This window comes from Triturus cristatus, chromosome 11 (genome assembly GCF_964204655.1).
Source record: "Triturus cristatus chromosome 11, aTriCri1.1, whole genome shotgun sequence".
Lineage (NCBI taxonomy): Eukaryota > Metazoa > Chordata > Amphibia > Caudata > Salamandridae > Triturus > Triturus cristatus.
This window is the reverse complement of record NC_140594.1, coordinates 401696060-401710760: the sequence shown is the minus strand read 5'-3', so window position 1 is coordinate 401710760 and position 14701 is coordinate 401696060. Positions and strand designations below refer to the sequence as shown.

The window sequence follows — 14701 nt, the reverse complement described above, 5'->3', positions numbered from 1 at the left end:
GCCTTAGTGGCCCCGGGGCCCCGGTCACCCCTCCCCACCCCCTCCCTAAGGGGGGGGGGCGGGGACACAGACTGGAGCCCCCCTCCGTTGGCAGGGCCGGAAGTGACGCGCAATGCGTGTCACTTCCTGGCCCAGGTGTGAGGGGGAGGCTATTCGCAACCGAGATAGAATGGTAGTTATTATCTAATGCTAAAGGAAGTCTGGATTGAGCCACTAGATGGGTTAGATATGGGTGCAGCTCAGTGCCCCAACCGCATTGAATACGGGGACGCACTGACATAGCGGCAAAAGAATGAGTGGTCACCACATAGCGCATCACTAGGGCCTAAATCACGGCACAAGGTTACCGGCGTGATTGTCCAAGTGGTTGCGGGTGCGCCGCTCGCGAGCGGATTGCAACCCGTGGTTTACCTCTGTCTCAAATCGACCGATAGTTCATGGTTAAGCCGATTAGCCTGCAGAACACTGAGCTGGGCACCATAACCAAGAGTTAGGCCTGCAGGAGGAGTAGCTGAAGGAACCATATAGGAATAGGTCCAGATGTACTTTGGGGGGCATTCCCCTGCAACCAAAGACAGATTTCGGGTTGCTTCAATGAAGACCTTCCACCCGGCTTGTGGGTGGTATAGTTGTTATATAGCAAGGGTGCGGTCGTTTAAAGTTTGGTAAAGACCACGTAGAGCCCCAGGGCGTCAGGGCATTATTGACCGTGCAGCTTTCGCAAAGTTCAGAATAGGGCCGGTATTTGCACCAAAGTTTCCGGTTGGTTCCCACAGACTTGTCTGCCCCCAAGGTTATCCTCTAGGGGTAGAACTTGAGACTAAGGGGGCATTGCCTGCTTCGGCGGCACAAATAAGCGATAGCTACGCCGGGATGAAGTTACCATGCAGGTCCTGCCACCACTGGGTTCCCCCCAGGCGATTGGATCAATTTAGGTGGGACCACGAAATCTACGGTTCCTGGGAAGCTTCCAGCGGTAGGGCATTTAGCAACAGATAAGGTACCAGCGTGTGGGTATCAGATATCTGCTTTCCAGCAGCACCGTGCCCTGGGAGCACGCGCGTTGCCCTAACTCTGAGGCCCACCCAGAAGGGGGCCCGAGTAGCAAAGCAAGTGAATAGGCTCCAGAGGCGGGCCTCTGGCCTTCAGCTGGGTGAAATCACCATCATTTGGAGATAGGCCCAGGTAAAATAGTGCTTTTCGTAATGCCTAGAGGACCATTGCGGTTGGTGGCACTCTCCACCGGAATCACTGGTCGCGTACTGCAGCTGCAGGAGACTGGGATCCTGGTTTACGGACACTTTTACCGTTCTCAGGGGGCGCCGCCAGCCAGCATATGGGGGCTGCTGTCCCAATAACTGGGGTGTCAGCGGGGCAAACACAAGGGGACATTATGGCAATAGAACATTGGTCACGCCCAGGGTGCACTGAATCTCTACTTCAACGGAGCAGGAATTTGGCACCACTGGTGGTGCTCTGGTTTTGTGGGGGCCCCCCCCCTGCCACCCTCCTACTGGGGAGCATGATGGGAGGGGCGAAGTAGGACTTAGTCAATCCTCAATGCTTGAACTTTACTGACTGCGCGCAATGCTTGAGCCAAACAGATTCCCAAAGCTGGTATGCCTAGGGGATTCATCACTGAGGGATCTGTAGGGGCATAATTCCTATAAGGTATAAGGGATGGTGGGCAGGGGCAAGAGTCGCCCCTTGCCCATGGTCACGCGCTGGCAGTTAGGTGCACTCCCGTGCCCCGGTTAGCTATCAGAGGGGACTGTACAAATGTTACGTAAAACCCTCCTCGTCATAATAGCTAAAGCGGGCAGGCCCAGAATTGTGAATTGGTGTAACATTCCCGCTGGGGGGCGAATAGTTATTGCACATCTTCACAGGCCCAACGGGTTCTTTATTGCAGCAGACCCTGTCCGATTAGGATAGCGTCTAGGGCTTGGGGACATAGATGGGGCCATCTACAACTACAGGAGCTATAGCTCACTGGTAAGTCTTGGGCCTGTGGTTATAAGGGATCTCACAGGGTTTGAGTCCCGCTAGCACTGTCAAACTGTCATGAGGTGGCAGAAGGTCAAACTCTTCTTTCTGCAGGGATGGTTCCCTTTCAGCTAGTTGCAGGAAGCCCTAGATAGGAGAGGTGCAGGTAAGACTATAGCGGGTTGGTGGGGGGCCCTGGCTGCGACGGTGAGCCGCCTCCAGGGCTGTGGCGGAGTTACAGGGCGATCTGGAAGCAGGCCGGTACAAAGGGTACCTCTGCGCGGCACCAGAGGGGGTGCCTGAGCCAAAACGAGGAGACTCAAGGGAGGTCCCGGAAGCCGTGTCGGCGCCCCGCTAGTCCTGCGGGCGGTTGTGGGCCTGAACAACCGGGGCTTGCTATGCGACGCTCCGCCCCGAGAGGGGGGGCGTGAGTAGAATTACCAACGGCACGTGATCGTAGAAAGAATCACCTGGAGGGCAGCACCGGCGGGCATCGCTCCCGCGCTGCCCGGCTCATCAGGCGGGCAGGCGACCCAGATGGTTGCCTGCCCTTGGATCGCCCGTAAGATAACCCACTCATTACATATCTTGGAATTATGTAATAAACCTGCAGCAATTGTTACCCACCTACAACTGTTTCGTGTGTGTCATTGGGTAACCTAATTTGGGGGAGGGGGGACAGCGGGGTGCCCCTGGGGGTACTATGCCGCTGACCGCGGCCCCTGCAGGGGGCCACTCGGCGGTCGGCGCCTTAGTGGCCCCGGGGCCCCGGTCACCCCTCCCCACCCCCTCCCTAAGGGGGGGGGGCGGGGACACAGACTGGAGCCCCCCTCCGTTGGCAGGGCCGGAAGTGACGCGCAATGCGTGTCACTTCCTGGCCCAGGTGTGAGGGGGAGGCTATTTAGCCTTCCCCCACCCTCACTGGCGACCTCTTTTGTCACCCACCTCGCCTTTTCCCTCCCTACCGCTTACCCGGCGTAGGCGTGGGTGGGGGGGGGGGGTTTCTGAGTGTTGTAATGTTTTCTTTTTCGTTGCAGGCGGAGTTACAGGGCGATCTGGAAGCAGGCCGGTACAAAGGGTACCTCTGCGCGGCACCAGAGGGGGTGCCTGAGCCAAAACGAGGAGCCTCAAGGGAGGTCCCGGAAGCCGTGTCGGCGCCCCGCTAGTCCTGCGGGCGGTTGTGGGCCTGAACAACCGGGGGCTTGCTATGCGACGCTCCGCCCCGAGAGGGGGGGTCGTGAGTAGAATTACCAACGGCACGTGGTTACCCACCCACAACTGTTTCGTGTGTGTCATTGGGTAACCTAATTTGGGGGAGGGGGGACAGCGGGGTGCCCCTGGGGGTACTATGTCCCGGGGAGCTGCTGGTCGCTCGGAGCTGAAGCCCAGCACAGGGGGTGCATTCAAGATCGGAGCTGGACTGGAAAGAGAAGCGGCATCGTCAGATGAAACCCACCAGCAGGAGAGTGTAAGCCGCTGCCAATAATACTGTGGAATCTGAGAAGCCTGGGCAATATTACTAAACCCCTGCGAGGCCAAAAAGGCGTGTAAATAAACAGTGGCATGAAAAATACACGTGAAATGATTCGCAATGAGATGGTTTGGGTGGAAAGGAGGGGGTGGGGGTTCACAGTAAAGTTGAAGTACGCGAGAATGTAGTAAAAGATAAAAACACAGAGCGCCGAAGGGCTAGTGTCAGACAGAGCGGATGAGAGAGAGAAATTGGGGGCCTGACAGGAGGACCGAGAGTAGACAGCAAGATACACGAATGGGGGGATTGGGGGCGTGGAAAGTTAGAACAACAAGAGGAGGAGGAGAAAGGAGGGCGAGGGTGGGAGGGAGAGGTGCGGAGGACTATGCCGGGCCCCTCTAGCTACGTTGCAAGGGGCAGTGTTTGGAGGGGGAGCAGCCGTCGGCTGGGCACAGCTGATAGTCTAATCTGCGCTTCGGGAGCACCTTGGACCCTCTTGTCTGTGAGACACACTCGGGCAGTGACGAACCGGACCTGAGGCAGCGCACGGAGCTCGGCGGAGGGGCGGAGAGGGAGAGCGCACTATAAAGGGGCGCTGCTAGCGCTGCGAGAACTGTAGAAGCCGCGGAGGAGCTGGACCCGCGGGGCCGGAGGACTTCAAGGAGCTGTAGAGGGCAGGGCGGCAGTGTTGGAGAAACGCTTGGAGTAAAGACAGTCACCTACTGAAGATGGGGAGCATGGTTTGGGAGCCCCTGCCGGGGTCCGAGAACGGAGGCCTGCTTGACATGGGGGTGAAGGAACTGAGCCAGAGCGAGCACCGCGCAGTGAAGCGGGACTATCACCACCGGTAAGGAACTTAACACACCACACTGCCCAGCCCCGTCGCCCGTCCACATCACCTGCCAAAATCACACCACACCTTGCTCCACTCACACACACACAATGCGCTTCGACGCCTCGTCTGAGGGAGAAAGCACTATATGAATGCAATTACAATACAATGGAGGTTTGAAGCGCGATCCAAATGTTACAACACAATACATAGACATCACATCACCACCGCTAACACCACGTTACACTCACACATCGCCCATCTACGTCACCTGCACAAATCACACATTCCCTTTCCTCGCAGGCAATTCGAATACGCCCGTTTCCCTCCATCTCCCACAACATCACCTACTCAGTGGCCTGGACCAGCGCGCGACTATCCTACAGGTTAAACATATAGGACGTGGAGAACAGGGCAGGTGGTAATCTCCATGAGTAAGGATCACACACCTGCAGCGCCGCCGCTAAGTGCGACAGGTCATCAAGCCACACAGGACACGCCCAGCGTTCAGATGAGGTCACAGCTGTGACCCACGCAGGTGAGGCGCGCGCTCTTCTCAGTGAGAGAGGCCCCAGCCGTAACCCAGAGATTGAAAAGGCACATCAGTCTGGGCACCCTGAGGGTCAAGGGTACGTACACGGCAGGGGGGAGGGGGGGTCAAGTTTCAAGGGGCCCCATTTTCAGCCCAAGGCCAATAGATATATGTTAGCTATGGGTGACTAGGGGCCCCCTTCACATTCTCGGGGGTGGGTCTTTTTACGTTAGGACAATTTGCGTACATGAGTCATGTGAGACTGCACAGTGGCTGCGTTCACTGCGATTAGGTTGTGTAATGGTATCGGTGTGTCATGTTTGTGTGTATCTGTGATTTGACGTTGTGTCACTTGTGTGTATGTGTGATCAGTGAGTTGAGGCTGCGTGTCTCTGTAATCAGTGATTTGAGGTTGTTTGCAAATGCTGGATCTTCGGTTGAGGCTGTGTGTATCAGTGAGTTGATAGTCTTTATTGTTTAATTAGTTGAGGTTGTGTGTAAGTGTGATCTTTGGGTTGAGGCTGTGTGTAACCATCAGTGATTTGAGGCTGTCACGCTGTCATAATTGAGTTGAGGGAGTGAGTATCTCTGATCAGTGAGCTGAGACTGTGTGCACCTGTGATTCGTGAACTGATGCTTTGTATAACCAGCAGTAAGTTGAAGCTTTATGTAACTCTGCTCATTGAATGGATGTTGTGTGCAAGTATGTATGCGTTGATGTTGTGTGTAATGACGATCCGTGGTTTTCATCAGTTGAATATGTGGGTTGAAGCTGTGTGGAAACAACCGGGAGTTTAGGTTGTGTGTACCTGTGGTCTGTGAGTCAATGATCTGTGCGATAGGCCGTTTCAGTTAGTTAAGGCTGTTGGTGTGTGTGTAGCAATGGTTACAGTGGTCAATGTATAAACACATCAACAATGTATTGAGACTGCCTGTAATCTGTGTGTAGCTGTCAGTGAGTTAAGGGTGCGCGTGACTGTCAGGGAGCTGAGATTCAGAATAATTGTGATCAGTGAGTTGCAGTCATTTGCAGCTGGGATTCCAAAACAAAAAAATGTTGCCCCCCCCCCCCCCTCCCCCCACCCTCACCGGCTCCCAGCACAGCGCCCAGAGCAAAGCTCAATGCACTGGGTAAAGGGCAATAGGTCACAGAGGCTAACACCTCCCTTCAGTTTGTGCTGTAGATTTCTGTTGCTCCAAGTGACATCTTTATTCTCACACGGTTAACACTGTGATTCTTGGGCACATATATCTCCCCCGCCTATGGATTTCAGATGCATAAGAAGCACAAACAGGAGCAGCCCCAGCTGCCCCACCTTGTCTACAAAGCGTTCAACCCTCGACTGCGGGGCTCTCAGGTTATCCCACACCCCCGCCCCACTCACAGTCCTTCCATTGTGTCTATGAATACACCCTGCTCTGGGCTCGTAAGCCCCACAATGCTGGGCCCCTCACGCCCTCCGTATCCAGGCCTGCCCTTGATGCAAGAGCGGTGCAAATATTTGCAGTGGGTTGGATTAGTGTGGCCCTGTGGGGTGTTATCTGCTCCTAACTTAACAGCACTTTCTTAAACCTGGCTGTAGAGGGGCTCTTTAGGCGCCCGTCCTTAAATAAACACGAATGACCTAACTTTTGCGAGTAGTTTACAAGACACCACAGGCGAGGACAGAGCGGTGCAAATGGTGACGTGTAACGTGCAGGAAGCCCTAAGTCTAAGGACCCGGACTTTAAACCCTTACCTCAGCCTGTCTCCGAGAGTGCAATCTCAAATATTGTTACACCTCGTTTACACCCCCTCCCTACATCGACGCCATGTGTGTTATAAGCAAAGTTCCCGATTTCACAACTTTTACCTTTTCAGACATTCCCATTGGTAGGTACGTTTCTGTTCTTATAATTTTATTTTTATCTATATTTTTTGGTTGGTTAAAACATGAATTTCCAGCGTTTACATTTTCACGCTTATTTAAAGGATAATGTTTATTAACAGCATAACACAAGCATGATGGTTATAAAGAACATTTGGCAATGTAAACAATTACAGAGGTTATCAAAGATGAACACTTCACAGTACATGGAATGCAATCTATTGTTGTCGATGTGGAAGATGAGGCGACCGAGTAGGATATAGTTGTGAGAGTCAGTTGCTAGGGGAGAGATGAGATTAGGGATGGCGTCACAGAATGTTGCTCGGGGTTCTGGGGGTCTGTAGGCAAGGGTTCCTCTAATCGTGGTTTATGCGTCAGTTTGTAGTAGGAAGTTGAGGAGTTCCATGAAAGGCATGGAGTCATCGTTGGTGATGGTGCATCTGATGGTTTCCTTGAAGATGATGGCAATGCCTCCAACTTGTTTGTTGGCACGGTCTCGGTGTATCATCTTGTAGCCTTTGGGAGTGGTGGTGGTGGTGATGTCAGGGTTTGAGGAGGGGTTGAGGCATGTTTTGGTGATGAAGGCAATATCCGTGGAGAGGGTGGTGATGGAGTCCCAGATTTCCACAGTGTGTTTGCAGAGCCAGCGGTCATTGTGAAGGATGCAATGGATTGGTTCGGGCGTTCTCGGTCTGGTGTGCAGGAGTGCAGCAGCCGCTCCTCCGCTAAGGAGGAGAAGTGTTGCCCCATTGCTTTGCAGCAGTGAACTAAAGGAAACATTCAATGATAATAGCTCAAGGTAATTATCATTTTCTTTTCCTGCTGCAGCAGGTTTGAGGGTTGTCCAAGTGCACATGAATGTTTGGCTGTTACAGAGATTTGCTGCGATCAGGCAAGTTTTTTTTAAAGCCCTCCCCTCCTGTCAAATCAGAGTGGGTCCATTTAGCCTTTCATCCTCCTGTCCTCCCGATCCATGCTGGCTGCCATTGCAGGAGTGGTGCGGGATCGTTCGTAGGTTATGTCGCAGGAGAAGTGGCGGTAAGTCCAGGGGTCGTATCGCTGAGCGTTGTCCAACCGGGGGTGCATTGGCAGTACGTCCGCTGTGTGTGTCGGCTGCGTGGCTGTGCGCCTGCGCTGGGCAGGGACCTGAAATGGGCAGCGCAGGAGCAGGGACAGCAGGCAGCCCAGGGGCAGGGACAGAAGGCAGCACAGGGATAGGGACAGCAGGCAGCACAGGGACAGGGACAGGGACAGTAGGAAGTGCAGGTGCAGCAGGCAGCACAGGGATAGGGATGGCAGTCTGTGCAGGGATGGGGACACCGGCAGCGCTGGGATGGCAGGCAGTGCAGTGACAGCAGGCTGCACAGGGGCAGGGACAGCCAGCAGTGCAGGGGTAGGGACAGCAGGCAGCCCAGGGGCAAGGACAGCAGGCAGCGCAGGGACAGCAGGCATTGCAGGGACAAGGACAGCAGGCAGCGCAGGGACAGCAGGCAGCACACGGACAGCAGGTACCTTAAGCTGGGGGTCAGGTGAATAAGGGGGAGGGAGCCCAGCCACCTCTGGGCTCTGATGGGTGCGGACAGGCCCGCCTCTGGCCCAAGCTTCGACCAAGCGGCGTCCACATGTATCCTGCAGAGCGGGAGCCATGGAGATCACTATTGGCGCCCGGAGGCGTAAAAATCTGCTCCACCAGGTGGCCCTGCCCCCAGGACTGCTGGGAAATGGAGTGCTGGTCTCGTCCAGTGGTGGGAGGGGGTACAAGGCACTCTGTGTTCTTAGCGTGGTGATGCATGCGGCAGGAACAGGAGGAGTGACACCTCCTGGAGGGAAGGGCGGAGATCGGCAACCAAACTCAATATAATCAAACTTCGTTGAAAGAGATTCTCAGAACCCTGAAGGGGACCCCTGACTCCGACTGCACTTGGGACAATCCAATTCATAGAAATGTGCTATACAAATGCCCTAAACATACCATAAGCCATAATTTATTCACAAAGTGGCACAACAGCCTGCCCTAATCAGTGCTTAATTTGAGCTGGTGGTTGCAGTTCTGGCCCACCTGCCCTTAATTTTGGGGACCTGCATTAATTTTCATCAGACTTTGTCTCAGAGTAAGAGAGAGAAAAGCACAAAAGGGGAAAGGAAGAAGGAAGAGAAAGAAGGAAAAGCGGTGACAAAGAAAAAGCATAAAAAAGAACATGCTAGAGTGAAATAAGAGGGTCAGGGAGTGTTCGGTTGGTAATGAAAGAAGCATGAGGTGGAGTCACGACTTCGCAGACTTGGTATATGGTTCCCCGACATTCAATAGCGCCGGTTGCAGGTTTCTGGTCACCGGCACTAATGCTTTTACAAATTAATCACTGGATATGAAGAGATGTACACATTGCATATCACATTGCGAATATACTTAATTACTGGATTGAGCTTGGTGGCTCAGTGGGCTAGATTACAGGGGTGTGTGCATGGCCCCATGATAACAGGGTCAAATCACGGTGGGTCCATTTAGCCTTTCATCCTCCTAAGGCTGATATAACAAATGGCACTGAGTTGGGGCACAATACACATCTAAAGCCCTCTTGATGAATGTGTGCTTTAGAAATGCACAACATCATATTTCCTTTAAACAGAGAACTTTAGGTAAAAGTGTACTTTCAAAATAAGGTCCATCCATGGAAATTAGTGCTATATCTTAATGAAGTGAGCTGCAGTAGGTAGGAGGTGATGTGAGAAAGGGCAGACAATTTCCCTTGTATTACAGGTTTGCAGCGTTTTTTGAGTCTGGTTGCAGACAACTTTAGATTCTTAAGAGACCTCATATGATCAGTTCTTCTAAATAGTACAATAAGAAGTCCAGAGAGCGAGCCGTTTGGGTCAGCGCCCTTCAGCCATTGGTTTGCATGTGTTTGTTTTAAATGGTTTTGCCATTGCTTGGATGGGCGGTCCATCAAGGCCATGGCATTTCGAGGATGGTTACATTGTTCCAGTTGTATTCATTCCCATTAGAGTTCGATGATAGAACAACACCATGTCCTTTTTATAGACATTGGTGTATTTGCTTTGCTGACATAATCACACTTAAATTATTGGTTTATGGACCTTATTGTTTAGGAAGTGCCTGCTGTTTTGATGACTTAGACTGTCATTAAGGCCACGGTGATATTTACTAATTGAACTAGTGCGTTCATTTGTTTTGCTCTGCAGTCACGTTAGCATAACTTACAGATTTACAGCTTTTATATTCAGAAAGTAAAGGCGTGAACACAAGAGTTGGTAAAAATAGAATGAAAACAGTGGTCATTTGTCAAAAATGCATACTATGCGATATGTTGTTGTACATGCCTATTAAGTTAATCCTTTAGAACATAAACTGTATTGCATGACTCCTTTTCAAAAAGCTCTTCTTTTAGGGTACAGTTTACCTTTGCCAGTGCAGTCTATTCAGGAACGAGGTTCAGACTAAATATTACTGAGGTCCAAGATGTTGATTAGATGTTGATTCTTTATGGGATTTCCTGTCTAAGGTGGCTGGCGCCAACACACAGAAAGTGACTCAGCTATTACTATTAAGTCCGTGGTTAGGCAAGACCTTTTGATTTTACCAAAATTCTGTGCATAGGTAAAGGGGCTTTCAGCCTACCCTCTTCATCCATTGGTTTGTTGATGTTTCATTCACATTTTTGTCTCGTCAACTACAGCATAAAGCATGGAGCAGTAGGAGGAGCGCAGTTCAGTCATTGGCTAACGTCACTATGACTGACAGGTTTCTATTCTTTCACTATGAGCACCTCCGCCCACAAAGTAGTTCCAATGACAACTATGGCAATATGCGTTTTTTTAAGACCAAAAAAACACTTCGCTTTTAAGAATTGTTTGTTGTTTTAAGATTGACAAGAGGCCAGCAGGTTCCCCAACAGTAAACCACGACAAAACAAAAAAGAGCACCAATGAAGCTAAAAGGCTGGCAGCCAATGACAGACCAATTGGCTTTGCCAATGCTTGTTTGGTTTGTTTTTGGTAAAATTGAGCCCATGGTTTGCAGCATACCGGCTTGTAAATGTAGACATTTCTTTGTGTATTTAAACTAATGACCTTTGTACAGACAAACCGTGCTGTTGCAGGCCTGTCCATTGTGGGTCTCGCCCGCAGTTAGTCTCCAACTCAGTTTTTGTTTGCATACATGTCATGGCAAGAACAACCTGAGTGGAAAAAGTTCAGTGCTAAACAGCCAGAATTTCTTGATATACAATGCTTTTATTGTGACAATGTACCATTAACACTGGAGTTTGAATGTTGTCACCTAGATAGGGTTGACTAGGTTGCCCCGCAAACCTTTATTGAATAATCCATATGCACATGTGATGACTGTTATTACTTATTTTGGGTTTCTTTTGACGTTACCTTCTTGTGTCTTTTGGTGTTAACTGTAGACAAAATTAAATGTCAGGTAGCTGGTAGCGCATTTTCAATTCTGAATGGCTGATAGAAGCAGGCTTAATTTGTGCCGGTGGTTTCCAGTACTCGGCACCGGCACTTAATTGTCAACACTGGCGCTTGTGACGGTCTTCAAAATAAGGGGGGGAAAAAGAGGTTGATGGTTAGGTTCACCCTCCAGCAGTGTATGTATCAAAGAACAACCTGAACTAGTCAAGTAAAAGAACCTAACCTTAGGGGGAAGGAAGGTATCAGAAGACAAATTGGTTCTGAAATACCAAATATAGAAAAAGGAAAAGATTGTCCTTTTCTTGAGTCCCCTCACTCACCAGGGTTTCCCCACGGTGACATGCTTCATCATTGGGGTCCTCCCAGTCCTCTACGGACTGAGGCGTGCTGCGACTTGCGAATTACGTAGGAGCACTAAAAAATCAGACTATGTGTAGTGCAAGTGAAAAAGTGGAGTGGAATTTAAAATTAAAATTAATCAGCTAGTGGGCCAAATAGACTTTATTAATGCTCTAAGCTGAAAAAATTAAAAATGGGGTGATATACTGAGGTCCCTAGTTATAATGAATAGGTGTACCTAGCATATTGTCTGGTCAACTAGTTTCGAGCTTCGCCAGCTCTTCGTCAGGACAACACTGGGACCAGCCCAGTGAGACAGTGCCACTCCTAGTTAACCTTAATAAGGTGCAAAATGTAAAACGCTGCAACTGTGAGGCATGCGTAACTTATAATACATACGTAATGTACGTCAGGCGAAATTTCTTAAAAGACATTAATATGCCTCATGGTCAACGGAGGGGCAATGGCGGTCTAATACATTTGTACAAGGACAGCCACGCTTCGGAACACCTACTTGGGCCAACACCTACCGGACCGCATTGTGACGGTCTGCCATAAAGTAGCACTCTCTTACTAATTTAGAAAACAGTCAATTATTAATTCAATATACATTAAAAATGACCATTATCTAACACCCAAGCCAGTCTTTTAGCTTTGGGGCCTGGAATAGCCCAAATAGTCACACTGGTAGGAGTGTGGTGGTTAGTAGTTGTATTGTTACTATCATTGACAGCGTGGCAGGGGCAAATTAAGCACTGGATGGAAGCAATCTGATTGGTAGTGGACCAACGTATAAGTTCAATTGTAATGTGACAGTTGCAGGGCGCACACACTACCAAACACATTGTAGCAGTGACACATTGTCTTTTGTAGTCCCTGGCAAAAATGTTAGTTCGCCAGCATCATTTTGAATAATTTTGCATTGTACTTGTTACACAAAATTATACTATTGTACCATATCTAATAAGTATGCTGCGTTCTCGGCAAAAACTTTAGTGCAAGCACATTAGAACAGCGTGAACAACCAGAACGTAAGTAGGTGGTGCCTGTGGCACTTTTTTCGGGGAGGAGGGGTGTTGCACTTTTTTTAAAGTGCAAAAAACATCCTCGTCCATAACGCATTTCATGGTAAAATATAGCGTAAATTGGCAATTTTGCGTTTCGCGTAATTCGCCATAATTTTTCGGGAGCTTTGGTTTATTATGCAACTACAAATTACACAAATTTCACCCCCCCTTATCTTTTGATAACTGGGCCAATGGAACAGCTCATTTTGATAGTAGAATGATCATTGTAGCATACAGCTCAAACGTTATTGTCTCTTTTAGAATAATATTCTCTGCTGCAATTGATAAATTGACTGAGCTAAATCACTACTCTGTAGTATTAATGAAAACATTTTGAAGCAATGTTTTTCAAGCTGTATTTTGTTAGTGTTCAGAAGGATAAAAACAATCCAGTTGCTGATGACGAGATGTGATTTGGTGGAACTAAGGGGCTCATTGCGATGGCGTAACGATCGCCACCGCCGAGCCGGCAGTGGTGACTGTTACACCATCATAACGTGAAATACCCCCTGCCATATTACGATGGCAGTGGGTATCGCGGTGGACACAAATTCCGTCTGCCGCTTTTCCCCCGGTCGGCAATCGCTACGATTGCCGGCCGGGCGGAGCTGGGCCAGTTATATGGTGGCGGTGCCTAGCAGGCACCGCCAGCCATATTATGATGTGGCTTGCAGACAGGCCTTTCCATGGCGGCAGGCTGGCGAGGATTGGCTTTGGGGACCCGTTGTGGGCCCCCGGGGAGTTGGGGGGTGCACTTGGGGAGTACCCATGGTACCCCCTACAGTTCCCTGCACCAAGTGGCAGGCACCGCGTGGTGCCTGTTACGTGGTGCATGGAAATGCTGTGCACACACTTACCATTGCAGATGGTGCTGCAGTCAGCAGCACCGTCCCCAATGGTAAAAGAACAGGATGCGCCCGTCAGTATGGTGGGCGCATCCTAATTGGGCCAGTGGGACCGCCGCACATCAGGCAGTCAGTCCCATCCCCGTTATGATGGTGGGCAGACTGATGTCCGCCCGCCATCATGATGAGCCCCTAAGAGACCTAGATTAAGTCCCTGTTTCTCTGCTTGAGCACACTGCATGATCCTTGGCAGGTCACTTCACCACCCCCCTCCCCCCATCGACTTCAATTCAATTTCTTAAAAAATAAGGAATGCTGAGAAAGGGGCATAAGTCAATACTTGTATGCAAAAATGCATTACAAAAATCTGCACCCTATCTACATAAATTGCTGAGTACTATATATATATTTTCACTGAAAAACAAAGATTAAAAAAAAAAAAAAAAAAAAGTAACATTATAGTTAGGTGAAAATGTTAGTTAAAACGGAACATTTTGAACTAAAACAAACAAACAGTACTTGGTTCCCACCTTAGGAGTGTAAGGCCTTTCCATAGAGTTCGGGCACATCAGTGATGAGAAATAGGGACATTTGAAAAATTAATGTCCCTAAAAATGATGAGGTGCCAATAAAGATTGTAGGATGTATCTTTGGAGAAGCTCCTGGAGGTGGATGGTTAATTCCTGTGAGGTGAGATCAGTAGTGGCCGGCATTGCTCGCGGGTGAGGGAGGGTGCGAGGGATCACAGGAAATTAAATAAATAAATAAACGTACGTTTCCGCCACTCCGGGTCTCGTGTCTTCTATGCTCCTGTTCTACCTCCAAGAGGAACAGGAAGCTAGCAGCCAGGCTCCCTCCCCTAAGCCAATCACAAAGCTGCAAGCAACGTTGTGATTGTTTGGGACACTGCCCAGCCAGGGGCTAATGTGGTGGCCATGTTCTCCATGCAGCCTGCAATGCAGCCTGTATGGAGAAGGGCAGTGTGCGCGTGACTGGTTTGAGCGGCCCGAGAGGGCCGACCAAACAGTCTTTGCGCACTCAGGAGTGGGCAAACCACTCCTCCACTGCCCTGCTCAAAGAGCAGAGCAGCCCCACCCACCCACAATGCGCAAAGCAAACATAAAATGGTAATAACGTTTAGTTATTACCATTTTATGTTTTGGCTTTCTCACACTGCGAGAAAGCAGTGGGAAGACACTCCTCAGCCCTAGTGGAGGAGCCGGCCCTGGGTAAGATGTGCAGTTTAGGATTCTCCCGGGCCCTTCCTAGTGGCAGGTAGTAAAAATAGTCATCTTAGTTGTCCAGTAAGTTGCAGCATCTG

General features: G+C 50.1%; 1 protein-coding gene across 5 annotated transcripts in view; it reads left to right on the top strand.

Moving 5' to 3' along the window:
- The window catches only part of LOC146784305 (cytosolic purine 5'-nucleotidase-like), a 548710-nt gene that overhangs the window by 352965 nt on the left and 181044 nt on the right, over positions 1 to 14701 (top strand). For 2 of the 5 annotated variants that reach the window (XM_085635739.1, XM_085635736.1), the window contains exon 1: positions 6486 to 6694. The exons of 1 other annotated variant lie outside the window; for it this stretch is intronic. In XM_085635739.1, coding sequence (XP_085491865.1) covers positions 6501 to 6694 — 194 coding nt within the window. In that variant the 5' untranslated portion in view covers positions 6486 to 6500. Of the gene's footprint in view, positions 1 to 3866; positions 4305 to 6485; positions 6695 to 14701 lie in introns of those variants that run through there. 2 more of the 5 variants (XM_085635737.1, XM_085635740.1) reach the window with 2 other exon arrangements.